General features: G+C 44.5%; 1 protein-coding gene across 1 annotated transcript; it reads right to left on the reverse strand.

Annotated features, from left to right (window-relative positions):
• Positions 1 to 1,074: 1,074 nt before the first annotated feature.
• Positions 1,075 to 11,796, reverse strand: ubn2a (ubinuclein 2a). Its single transcript, XM_030782162.1, has 17 exons — positions 11,320 to 11,796; positions 10,522 to 10,644; positions 9,830 to 9,931; positions 9,339 to 9,467; positions 9,060 to 9,160; positions 7,874 to 8,381; positions 6,942 to 7,012; positions 6,644 to 6,773; positions 6,150 to 6,259; positions 5,675 to 5,785; positions 5,219 to 5,362; positions 4,877 to 4,924; positions 4,612 to 4,657; positions 2,980 to 4,371; positions 2,575 to 2,776; positions 1,716 to 1,784; positions 1,075 to 1,205 (listed from the first exon to the last, which is right to left on the reverse strand). The coding sequence occupies exons 1-17, from the start codon at positions 11,614 to 11,616 to the stop codon at positions 1,159 to 1,161; spliced, it is 3,630 nt and encodes a 1,209-aa protein (XP_030638022.1). The 5' UTR covers positions 11,617 to 11,796; the 3' UTR covers positions 1,075 to 1,158.
• Between the last annotated feature and the right edge of the window lie 92 nt (positions 11,797 to 11,888).

Consider the following 11,888-nt stretch of genomic DNA (forward strand, 5'->3'; position numbering starts at 1 on the left):
CACACGCACACACACACACACACACACACACACACACACACAGTCTTGACAACTCCCTGGGACAAACTGATAACTGAACAGTAGTGGAAAGCAAAGCCACAGCTTGTACTTGCGCACTGAAGCGTTTACAGTCCTGCATAGATTTTTTTTTTTTTTAATTTTTTTTTTTTTTAAACTTACAAACTAAGGCGATTTGTTGTATTGAAAGTGTTTTGAGTGTTTTGTACTGATAAGCAAAAAATTATTCAGAAATAAAGTTCAAGTATGCTACAATCTTGAGTTTCTCGTCACACACACATAGCCTTGCATACAGACACACGCATAAACACACGTTCTCTCTCTCTTCCCAATAAAAGGAGCTTAGATTTTCTTTTCAAGTTTTTTTTTCTCTCATTACAAGGTCCAGTGTGAGATACAGCACCAAAGACATTGAGAAAATAAGGGGTGACATGGCCACACACACACACACACACATACACACACCCACCCACACACACACACACAAAAACCTGGAAAGAAAATATAGCATATCATATTTATATATATATATGTATATTTTATATACATACCAAGTTTAATCCACTAAACACACTTTTAAACAGTATAATGTGTCCCTGTCAAAAATTTTAAATAAATCCTCAATATTTATAGCCACTCTCATAACAGTCTGTCGAAAGAACAGGTGACACTGAGGAGAGAGGATCAGTGCCTCCCAGTTAAACATAAGGAAGAGAAAGAAAAAAAAAATTATACCTAAAAAAAACCTCTACACAGGACCAAACATTTCCAGCTGACATTTACTTAAATAGAAATTAAATTATGTTGCTTCGTCTCTCTCCTGCTCTCTCTCCCTCGTTCTCTTTCCACAGTGATAAAGGTCTGTTATGTAAACATGTTGACAAAAAAAAAAAAAAAAAAAAAAATTAAAAGATACTCATTTACCTTTTCTGTCATCCCAGAACAACAACGACAAACAAACAAACAAAAAAAAAAAATTAAAATAGAGTGACATTAATTAGAGCAAGGGTGATTAATTTATTAGGTCCATACGGAGGTGAAGGAAAGCCCCTTCGACCTTGGTTTTGTTAGTCATCCATCTGACAGCTACAGAGCCGATGACATCACGCCTTTTGACTTTTACATTCCTCTTCCGATTGGTCAGTGGGATTTCCTCTTAACTTCTCCACCCTGGCTTTGGTTCGTATCTAAATGGAGAGACACACAGATCATACGGATAAGAAGCAAAAAGAGCACGGGCCACGTCGCAAAAGTCGCGTTCCAGGCGACACCCGAACCCCACCCGAGTCTGTTCTTTACATCGACCCCCCCCAAACTAAGAGAGAGAGAGAGCACGACAAAACCGTGACAGGCAGAGTTTCCGCCCTTTCGAAACGGTACGTTCAGCTCAGTTTCTGAGATGAGAAGTAAGAAAGGGCAAAAAAAAAAAAAAAAAAAGCCGTCACACAGCAAAACGGGTAACCGACGGCGGCGTGAATGGAATCAGGTCTATTTAAAGGGATGCAGAAAAGAAACATGCGGAAAAGTGAAGCGAGCAAACAGGGGGACACGCTCTAAATCCCAAAACAGGGTGAGATGGTCAGACTGAAGACGGTTAAGGAAGGGAACGAGACGAGACCAGTCCCCGCGGGGCGGACGAGGACGCGGCGGTAGAGACAAACAAACCCAAGCGGAGACAAGCGGAGAGCAGAGTTTACCTGAGAAAGCAAGCTGCAAATGAGGAGGTAGAGCAGCCTGAGACCCTGACTGGAGACTCTTAAACAGATCTAAAGGAGAGACAGTGTGACAGATGGGAGAGAGGTGAAGTGGAGAGACAGAGAGAAGGGAAAAAAAAAACAAAGACAACAGGTGAAATGAAGGACCCAAGGAGAGAGGGAGCGAGAAAGAGAGAGAGAGAGAGAGAGAGAGAAAGTGAAAGAGAGAGAGAGAGAGAAAGTGAAAGAGAGAGAGAGAAAGAGCATGAGAGCGCCACACGGCACCAAAGAAAAAGACAAAAACAACCAGAAATGGAAGAAGTAGGGAAGACAGGAAAAAAAAAGGAAAGACAAGAGAAACAGACAACGGTTAAGGAAGAGGTACAGGCTTGGCTTCTACCGACACACACCACACACAGAGGGAGCACGTAACCGTGACAGCAGGACCGCACAACATTCATCTAAAATCAGACACAGGCAAGCTTGTGCACGGGGGAGACACACAACAAGGCTGGTTCCCTAGTTCGTCCTGGGAATCCAATTACGACTCCAATTTAACTAATCAAGAGCTTTGTGACTTGTGGTTAAGTTGAAGCTGGGTGAAAACAAAAACATCTTGTCAAATGGGTCCAGGTGACTAAAGCAGGGAAACACATAATTCAGTCACAACAAGCAAAAGACAAAGCACACAACAGGAGGGGACAGATCTAAATGATATCCAGTTCGCCATGAAGTACACAACCACAGTGGAAACATTCAGGGGGGGGGCCTATAAGCGCCTGGGTAGGTATGTATATAGTGTCTGCTGGGTGTACGGCAGCTGTGTCGGCCATTCAGTGTGTCGGTGTGTCTGATCACTCACTCTGGGCCAGGGTGTATCCTGAGTTAGAGCCAGGGGATACCCCCATACTGCTGCAGCCTGGCACTCCAGGTGGAGAAAAGTTGAGCAGCGGGGGGAACTGGAAGGGCAGGGACACGGGCACCAGGCCACCCAACATCCCGAAACCCAGAGGCAGGGAAGGGGGCACCGAGCCCAGGAGGTTAGTGCCCGAAGCCGAAGACACCTGAAAGAGTGAAAGCAGATGAAAGCAGTCGTAAAAATAAGATGAAGAAGACACACTGGTCTTTTTTTAACTTTTCCAAACGTTTTTCCAAACCGAACAAACAGGCTCTCCCCCCCCCCCCCCCCCCCCCCCCATCTTCATGACCGGTTTGGACAGTTCGGTTGATCGGTTTGTGTTGTAGCCAAGCACTTAAAGAGAATTACCTGTGACATGTGGGAAGTTGCCAGAGTCGTTGGCAACGTCGGGGCCGATGTTCGGCTGACCACAGGCTTGGTGCTCTGGCTGGCTCCTCCCACTGGCCTCTGTCTTTGTCCGTGGCCGGATGAGATGGCTGATGGGGTGGGGCTGTTGTCCTGACAGCCAGTCAGGGTTGTGCCCATTGAGTTAGGGTTAGCGTTGTTTCCGCTGGCCGCGTGGGGAGAGGTGGGTTTCTGTCCCCCCGCGAAACTGTAGCTTCCCTGCCCTTGTCCCGCCATAACCCCGGACGCCCCGCTTTGAACCGTGAACGGAGGTCGGAAGCCGGGGCTTTTGGGGCTGTACTGATGCGGAGTGGTTATCATCTGAGGCCTGGCGTGAGAGAGAGATGGGGAGGAAGAGGAGGGGGAAGGTGAGGACGAGGGGGGAGGGGTGGGGGCCGGGGGCCTTGGCGTGAGTTTGATGATGGGGGAGCTGCTACTGTGGGAGGACTTGGTGAGGGTGGCCTGCATGGGGGTGATAAAGCTAGACTGCTGGTGAGGGACTTTACCGGAGGCGTGGAGGGAGTTGGGAGGGGACGGGGTCGGGGAGGGGGCGCTCGGCACCCGCGGCTGCTGGGGGCTCTTGGAGTTCAACTGAGAGGGGTGAGAGTTCATGCGTGGTTGCTGGGAAGCGGCCAGAATCCCACCGCCGACGCCGTTGCCGCCGATGGGTTTGTTTGTAGAGTTCTTGGCCAAACCTGAGGGTGGCGCAGCCTGTCCAGACTTCATACCCATGGGGCCAAAGGGTCTCTGCTGAGGAGGTAAAAGGGGAGAAGCTGTGGGGGGAGGTCGTGGTTTGGAGGTCGGAGAGGGCGAGGTGTTTATTCCTCCCATGCCGGACCTTTGCGTGGGCGTCACCGAATGTCTCGCCTGCGCCTGCTGCATGGACCCCACCTCCTTCAACATGGCGAAGGCTTCTCCTCGCGCGGAAGACGAGGGGGATGAGGTTATTGTTGATGGGCGGGAGGAGAGAGAGGGAGAGGAGGACAGGGACGCAGAGGTAGATAGAGTGTTGTTACCGAGAGACATGACCGGGGTCTCCATTTTGGTTGGAAGGGAATGTGAGAGGGGGGAGGCGTAGTGGCTGACCCCAGAGGAGGAGCCGGGGATTCTGGGTGGAGAGGAGGGGGAAGAGGAGGCTGGAGTGCCGTTGTTTTGAGAAAGGCCCTTTGCAGCATTGTTGAGGAGGGCCAGAGCCTGGGATATAGAGTCCAGTGAGTTGGCGGCCAGGTCCTCGTCCAGCGAGTCGGAGAGGCAGATGGGCTCAGAGGGAGAAAGCGGAGGATGCCGCGCTGCCGGAGCAACGGAGGGAGAGGGCGTGGCACCTTCCGGATTGGGACGCTGAATCCAACCAACCTCCTGAACGTGGGGAAAAAAAAAAAAAGGGAGAAAGTTAGTAAACACAAAACACCAACAATATCAGTTGATTTTCGCATGCTTCTGAATATGCTGTTTAGACTTCCAAACCAATACAAAGTCTGTTTATTATCAGTGAGTCAGAATAACATTAAACAATAAACAAACAGAATGACCGCACAGAAAAAAAACAAAACAAAAAAAAAAAAACCAGAGGCTTTGCAGGAGTGGAATGACACTGACCTTGGGTTTGGTGGATTTAGGAGTTGGAACCATCCTCTTTTTGCCTCTGTAAAGCAGACAGATACTAGTGTTTGTCTTTTGTTTTCTAATGACGACTAACATAAAATATAAACATCACTTATTATATGGCAGGTTCTGCATGTAATTTGCCATTATGACAGGGGTTTGGTATTTGTAGTCTGTTCAGCCTCATTTCTTAGAAATACAGTATCTTTCCATGTACGATAAATAACGCCAAAGTGTGACAGGAAAGAGATAAACTCACAGGCCCGTGAGATGACCGTGCACAGCGCGACTTTCCTTAAATAGCATCCTGAGAGAAAGGGAGAGGGAAAACAACGATGTCACAGTCGAAAATAAAAAAATATGAACCTCAGCAAGTACGACCCATCGGAGCTTTACGTCTGTGAGACGTTTTACCAGGCAGATGAGTGTCTCAAGCAGCTATGACGGCACAGATGAACATCCATAAAATCATCCAGGAGAGAAAAAAAAAATCTTTCCTAAGTTCTGGTTTATAAAGAAACCAAGGACCCATGGGAAAAACACACACAGAAAAAAACACAAACACACACACACACACACACACACACACACACACACACACCTGGCTTGCATCCAGCCTTTAGGCCAAAGTGGTTTGACCTCATTCTCCATGAAGGCCTTGAGGTAGTCCTCCACTGACAGTGAGCCCTGGGAATCCGCTTCATAGCAGCTCAGCTTAACACGCACCAAATTACACAGCAAGTTCCTGCAGTACACACACACACACACACACACACACACAGAATGAAAACACACAGACCTTAAAAACTTTTCCACAACCTCCAAAACTTTCCAAGGCAATCCCTCAGAGCAGTAAAGAATACTGTAAGAAAAAAATTAACTTCACCCAACAAATCTAATGCCATTTACTCAGTCATCTGCATTTATGACTATATCATATATGGGTGGGAACCACAGTTTTAAGCTCCATAAATTTAAGTTGCGGTTCTGTGTGGCATTTAGTTTGAGGACGCCCGGGTTAAGAATAGAAGAAAAAAAATAAAAGACAGATACATACCTGAGTTTGTCGTCCCAAAGAAATTTCTTCCGTGGTCCCATCACCCTCTTCCCAGGCTTCTCCTCATCCTCCTCTTCTGATCCGTTCTTCTCTCCTTCTTCACACTGCTGCCTGTGGATAAAACACACATACACAAACACACACACGCATTCTCTCTTAGTTCCTTGTTAAGGGATAAATGTTTGACTAGTTTCACTCTCTTCAAAGTGGACTGGAATCCACAGCTGCAGTAAAGAGGAACAGCATCCCAAAAAAAAAAGAAAAATATTTCTAAACATTTTTGTCATGGTTCTGCGTAGCTAAACATTTGCGTAGGGAAACAAACCACTTAAATTTTGTCTAGGGCTCACTTTTCAATGAAAAACAAAACGGCATAAGCCAGTGCCTGTTTTTTTTTCTATTCACGATCCATACGGAGAGAGTTAGCAAAAGGAACGAGAGAGGAGAAGAGAAAAAAAAAAAAAAAAGGCCATACTTGGCAGCGGTTTTAGCGAGGCAGTCGCTGTTGTATCTGGCTATCTGCTCCGGCATTATGCTGCACACTGCTAACTTCAGCTTCAAGAGAGGGGTTCGCAGGCGGTCATCCTGAGAGAGAGAGAGAGAGAGAGAGAGAGAGAGAGAGAGAGAGGGAGAGGGAGAGAGAGAGAGTGAGTGAGAGAGAGAGAGAGTGAGAGAGAGAGAGAGAGAGAGAGAGAGAGAGAGAGAGAGAGAGAGAGAGAGGGAGAGAGAGACAGAGAGAGAGAGAGAGAGGAGAGAGGAGAGAGAGAGAGAGAGAGGAGAGAGGAGAGAGAGAGAGAGAGAGAGAGAGAGAGGAGAGAGAGAGAGAGACAGAGAGAGAGAGAGAATGGGGGACAGAAAGATAAACGTTTAAAAAAACAAAAAAAAAACAGGTTACAGGTTACTAGTCACAGTGACCTGTTAAAAGTTAGAGGAAAGCCAGTCGAGTCATGCTGAGCGAGCCTTACTCACCTGGATGTTAAGGCTGAGTTTTTTAAGGCGTTTGAGCAGAGCCTCTTTGTTACAGGGCACGAATGCTTCTAAATGGGAGTACACGTCAGATCGCACCGAGGCCGGCTGCTCCTGCACCTGCAGCTCAATGCTGCACGGGCAGAGAGAGGGAGAAGGAGAGCAGAATGAGTATGAACAGGTGAGGCAAAAAGATGGAGAGCGAAGATAAAGGAGGATAAAGAAAAAGAACCTGAACGAGTGACACGCATATTTCACGCACAGCTGAAGACAAATTGTAAGTCAAGCAGGAAATACTCACTCCAGTAGAATATTATTCATATCCAAAGTGAAGAATTTCTTCCTGCCCTCTTGGTCAAATTGTCTTGAAGCCTGAGTGGAAAAAAAAATGAAATACATAAATGAACAAAAAAACAAGGCAGAGAAAAACTAAGTTTGTAGAACTGTATCACTGTTATCTGGGTAAAAAGAGATGTGCCAGTTTTAGTAATCACCATCATACAACACTTTAAAAGTACTCTACTGACAATGTGTGGAACTTTGTCCTTTTTAATGAATGTGGCTTCTACCTATCTGTATTCTGTCTCAACATGGCTTCTTAATTAAGATATTCTTTTCAAATTCCTATCTCTTCCACTATGCGTCCACCTCTTCTACCCTCTCACTTATTCTTTCGTTCCCTCGCTTTCTCCATCACAAATTCCACCTCTCTCAAAGTCCTTCCATTTCTCTTCTTCACCATCTAACTCCTGTAAAGAAAAGTACTGCATTTAAACACTGACTCACGCAAAACGTAGGTCCAACTCAAACAGTTTTATGATAATGACCTGTTTTAAAACATGTCACTTTAACTGTGTCACCACGGTCCTGGATGAGACACCAAAAAACCCTCGAACGTTACACAAAAATGACCGTGTATATTCAGGGGACTGGCGTGAACGTGATGGAGCCGAATTGTGTCATACTTTTACTGGACATTGTATAGTTCTAATAATTTTCCACCTCACCCAGTCCTTCAAGCAATACAGGAACTCGGCGCAACAAATGATTTAAATAAAGGGCTGAGTTTGTAAAAGTAAATGCTTATCATATGCATTTAGAAAACTGTATCCCACAGACACAAACTGATACTGTCAAAAGTAAAGCATACACGACGAACTACACACGGCAAACGTTAAAGTACAAATCTGACAGTGGAACTATTTTAGCAGTGAAATCGAAGCTGTAACTCACCGCCCGCAGATCCTCGATGCGTTTAATGAGCGGCGCAGGTAATCCGGCCGGCAGCGGAGGGGGAGAGAGGAGCCCCCTCCCCAACCCACCCACTCCTGTCTTCTGCCCCACCGAACCTCCCAGCTGCCCGTTCTCTCTGCTGGGGCTGGACGTCTGAGGAGCCGCGTCCAGGAAACTAAAGTCCAGGTCTCCGAGGAGGTCGTGTATTTCGCTCTCGCTGGCCGAGTTCAGCAGCGACAGCATGGCCGGGTCAGAGGTCAGTTCGGCGAGGGAGATGTCGTTGGTGGCGGGGTTGCTATGGAGACCGGAGTTCTGGAGCAGATTGTTGGCGTGGGTCGCGTTGGCGAGACCCGCGCCCAGGTTGGGGTGAGCAGCGTTAAGGTTGTTTTTCCGAATCTCTTCCTTCTCCCGGGAAAAGCGGCGAAGCATGGCAGCCAGATACAGAGAATCCTTCATTAATTTCTTTCTCTTCTTCTTCTCTGGCCTGTGGATGTTAAGAGCGGTCACTCTGTACCGTTATATGAAGGGAAAAAAAAAAAAAAAGACACAAGTGACTGTGTTACTAGAACAAAATTGAAGGTAATTATGAACAGCCCGCAAAGTGAAAAAGGGCGTTCCACATAGAGGGGAAAAAGAAAAATAAACTACAAAAATGGAGTTGTGGAAAAACTCACACTCTTAGGTAATATCCTCTGAAAAAAAAAAAAACTGCTTCGAAACCTCAATTTACTTAATCTAATCTTTTAAAACGGCTTCTTTCAGACAACACTTTGAAATTCCTTTCCCTCTTCATCAATCTGTTCTTGGTTTCTTTGCTCCCTCTATTACAACCTCCACCTCTCTTTCCTTGTGCTTTTCTTCTTCTTGCTTGTCCAGAAGAAGAAGAAGAAGAAGAAGAAGAAGAAGAAATACCATCTACCATCTAACCCCTCTTAAGAAACGTACTGTGCTCACATCATCTTACTCCAACTGAAATGGCCCCATACTTGTAAGATAACATACCAAAAAAAAAAGCGTAATTCAACTCAATGCACCTTTCACCCAATATCTGTAAAACCAAAAACTCTTCAGCCCTCCTCGCTTTACCTCATTGTTTGCCTTGCACAGCACGATCCATCAAATCAGAGTTTCTAGACATAATGGTGTCAGGAAAAACAGTAGTGGAGAATCTGAAATCCTGCCTTACCCTTGTTTGGGTATTCTGTTCTTCCTGGGTTTCTTGTCTTCCAAATTGGTACCTTCTTTCTTTTTCCGTTTCTTAATCATTTGCTCCTCTCCATCCTTCACCTTTTAAAAGAAAACGATACGAAGTTTTAAAAATAATGATCATTCAATCATTTTCACGTGATAATAATAACGACGACGGGACATCGTTCAGGGACGTGTAAAACATGGATCACCCTGCAAGGTCAATTGGGAAGTGTGAACCAAATGATAAACTGCAAATGAAATCCTGAAAACTCACTCTGGATTTGCCCTCCTGTCCCGCGTCCTCTCCCTCGGAGTCGGAAGCCGCGCGGAACTGCAGAGTGCCTGTGTTGATGTAGAAACCTCCCAGCTTGGTCGTTAAGGACGCTGGCACCAGCTCGTCATACTGTTAAATAAAGTCCATAATAGGTCAAGAGCGTGTTTAGCTTTGTAGGGGCTATTAAAGTTTTTTTATTTTTTCTTAATTAGGTCATGGATTTCAGTTCTTACTATTTAATCAATTCAGTTCTTAATTTTTGAATTCATGAGCACCGTGTGGCTTATATGAGTTTTGGTATGAAATACTCTTTTACTTCAGGTTTATGATTCTAGCTCAAGCAAATTAGTCACTCATGGCTTATCACATATAGAAGTAAAGAAAAAAGTTAGGAGTTACGCTAAAATATAGTAGATTTATTATAAAAAAAAAAGTAAATCATAAAGAGTTTTGTCTCTGCTGAATGTGCAGATGAGTGAACAAATACTAACAGCCTCAGAATTGTCGATGAAGGGATCACTCTCGTCATAGCCAAAGCCAATATCTATCAGATCCTGCATCCTGTCTTTCCTCTTCTTCTTCCCTGTATTACCCTGGGAAAGTCAAGGAACGGGCTCTTATGGTTAGTTTATTCCACAGAGCTATAGACAGAAAGCATTAAGTATCAGTATGGTACTAGTAATGTACATCAATGTGAGTAAAGCTGATTGTTCTAGAACGAATGTGCAGAGAAGTGGATGAAATGAACAAGGGGAGTCTAAAACTTCTAACTTGATGATATTAGCATTCTCCCTTTAAGTCAAGTTTTACGTTCTGGGCAAAAATTTTAAAAAAAAAAAGCTAATAGCAATAGGTTCTACGTCTTCCGACAAAACCTCTCAATTTCATTATTAATTCCTACAAAAACAGTTTTAAAAATAAATCAGCAAAATTCTGCATTATGCCTATTTATACTGAAGAGAAACTGACGTCAAAGCAGGAGACACAAAAAAAAATTAAGCAAACAAATCAAACATGACTACATCAAAATCAAAAATCCAAACTTCAGTTCAACAAAGACAATAGCTCTACATGTAAATCAAGAAGCAAAGTTAATCCATTTTCATTGTGAAATGTGCAAAGAACGCATCACTGTTCATGCAACCACACAAGATAAACTTTATTATGACAAAGAGACACTTACATATTTGTTTTCAAACTTTCTTGCTAAAGCCTCTACCTCCTGTCGTTCTCTGTCTTCATCATTGAATGGGTCATTTGGGTCCAGTGTAGGTGTTAGACCTGGATTCTGTGGAGTCTTTTTAGTCTGTCAGATAAGTTCAGAGAATCATTTCTCCATTACAGTTTTCCCCCATAGATCAACATAATACTGAGGAATTCATTCTGGAGTCTTAATGTTTTTTAGCAATACACATATTCTGCAACCTACTACGCAAAATAAGCATAGACAGGCTAAATATATGATATTTAACACAATACATTTTTCGTTTTCATCATATATTGTTAAGTTCTTGCTCAAAGAGTTAATGTTGTGTATATTTACGTAAAATCAACAAATTACGCCCAGCGTCCATCTTTACTGACAGCTGTTTCTCTTTCTGTCTCTGTGACAAGCGCTGAAGGTAAAACTATGACCAGTTTACAGCAAAGCTAGCTAACTAGCCCTCTAGTACTAACTTTTTTGCTGACTTGGCCATCGGGTCGATTATGGCTGAAGTTGCAATAAATAAAATCTATATAACCTAAAAGTTGCGTATATCTGAACTGAAAACAGATGTCCAATGAAGTCACCCATTAGAAAACTCAATTTTAAAAGGACAGCACTGAAGAAGAGAATCTTTTGTCCTGTAAGTCATGGCAGACACGTTGAATATAAAAGGACAGCTTGACTAGTCCCTCTCCGTACATTACACTCGACTTTTCCTAAGATTATCTAAGTAATAGTTCCGATGTTTCAGGCCCAATACAAAACTGTTCATACCTGTTGAGATTGGATGAGTTCAGCATAATTGAACTCGGCTGAGGACTGGTCGTTCGGCTCAGAAAGAGAAAGATTCAGTCGCACAGTTATGCCTTTTGGTTCACCGTTGTCTCTTACGGCAGTTTTGCCGAACAAACCACCAGCTCCTGGTGCCCCGGTCACTGAAGCACCCATTCTCCCGTCTCTATCAAAGTTGATATCGGCCTCATCGTCCAGCCGGCGTTTCCTAGATTCTGTGGCTGGACCACCAGCAAAGGCCGACAGGGTGACAAATTGTACTTTTCTCGGTTCGGCCATTTGGATGTTCAGGCTGTCTCAACACCGCTCTATACAGAGATAGCGACAGTGAGGGCTACTTCGCGAAACAACTTGAAATAGGTTGATGCAATAGCTTAGACCTTGGTGAAAAGGGATATTTAATGGCTTGTAAGATGCAAGAGGGCCCTCCGCACCTTACGATGAGATACTCATGGGAAGAGATTGTCGGGGAAAAGTTGATTCCTCAGTATTTGCATCCTCAATTGCTATGGTATGGGACCGAAGCATTCAGGACAGCCATCTTGGATATG

Source organism: Chanos chanos, chromosome 8, assembly GCF_902362185.1.
Source record: "Chanos chanos chromosome 8, fChaCha1.1, whole genome shotgun sequence".
Lineage (NCBI taxonomy): Eukaryota > Metazoa > Chordata > Actinopteri > Gonorynchiformes > Chanidae > Chanos > Chanos chanos.

Coding starts and splice junctions, on each gene's coding strand:
- ubn2a (XM_030782162.1), bottom strand. CDS start 11,616: ATGGCCGAACCGAGAAAAGTACAATTTGTCACCCTGTCGGCCTTTGCT. Junction 9,932..10,521: donor GAAAGTTTGAAAACAAATAT/GTAAGTGTCTCT, acceptor TGACTTTCCCAG/GGTAATACAGGGAAGAAGAA. Junction 2,777..2,979: donor CAACTTCCCACATGTCACAG/GTAATTCTCTTT, acceptor TCACTCTTTCAG/GTGTCTTCGGCTTCGGGCAC.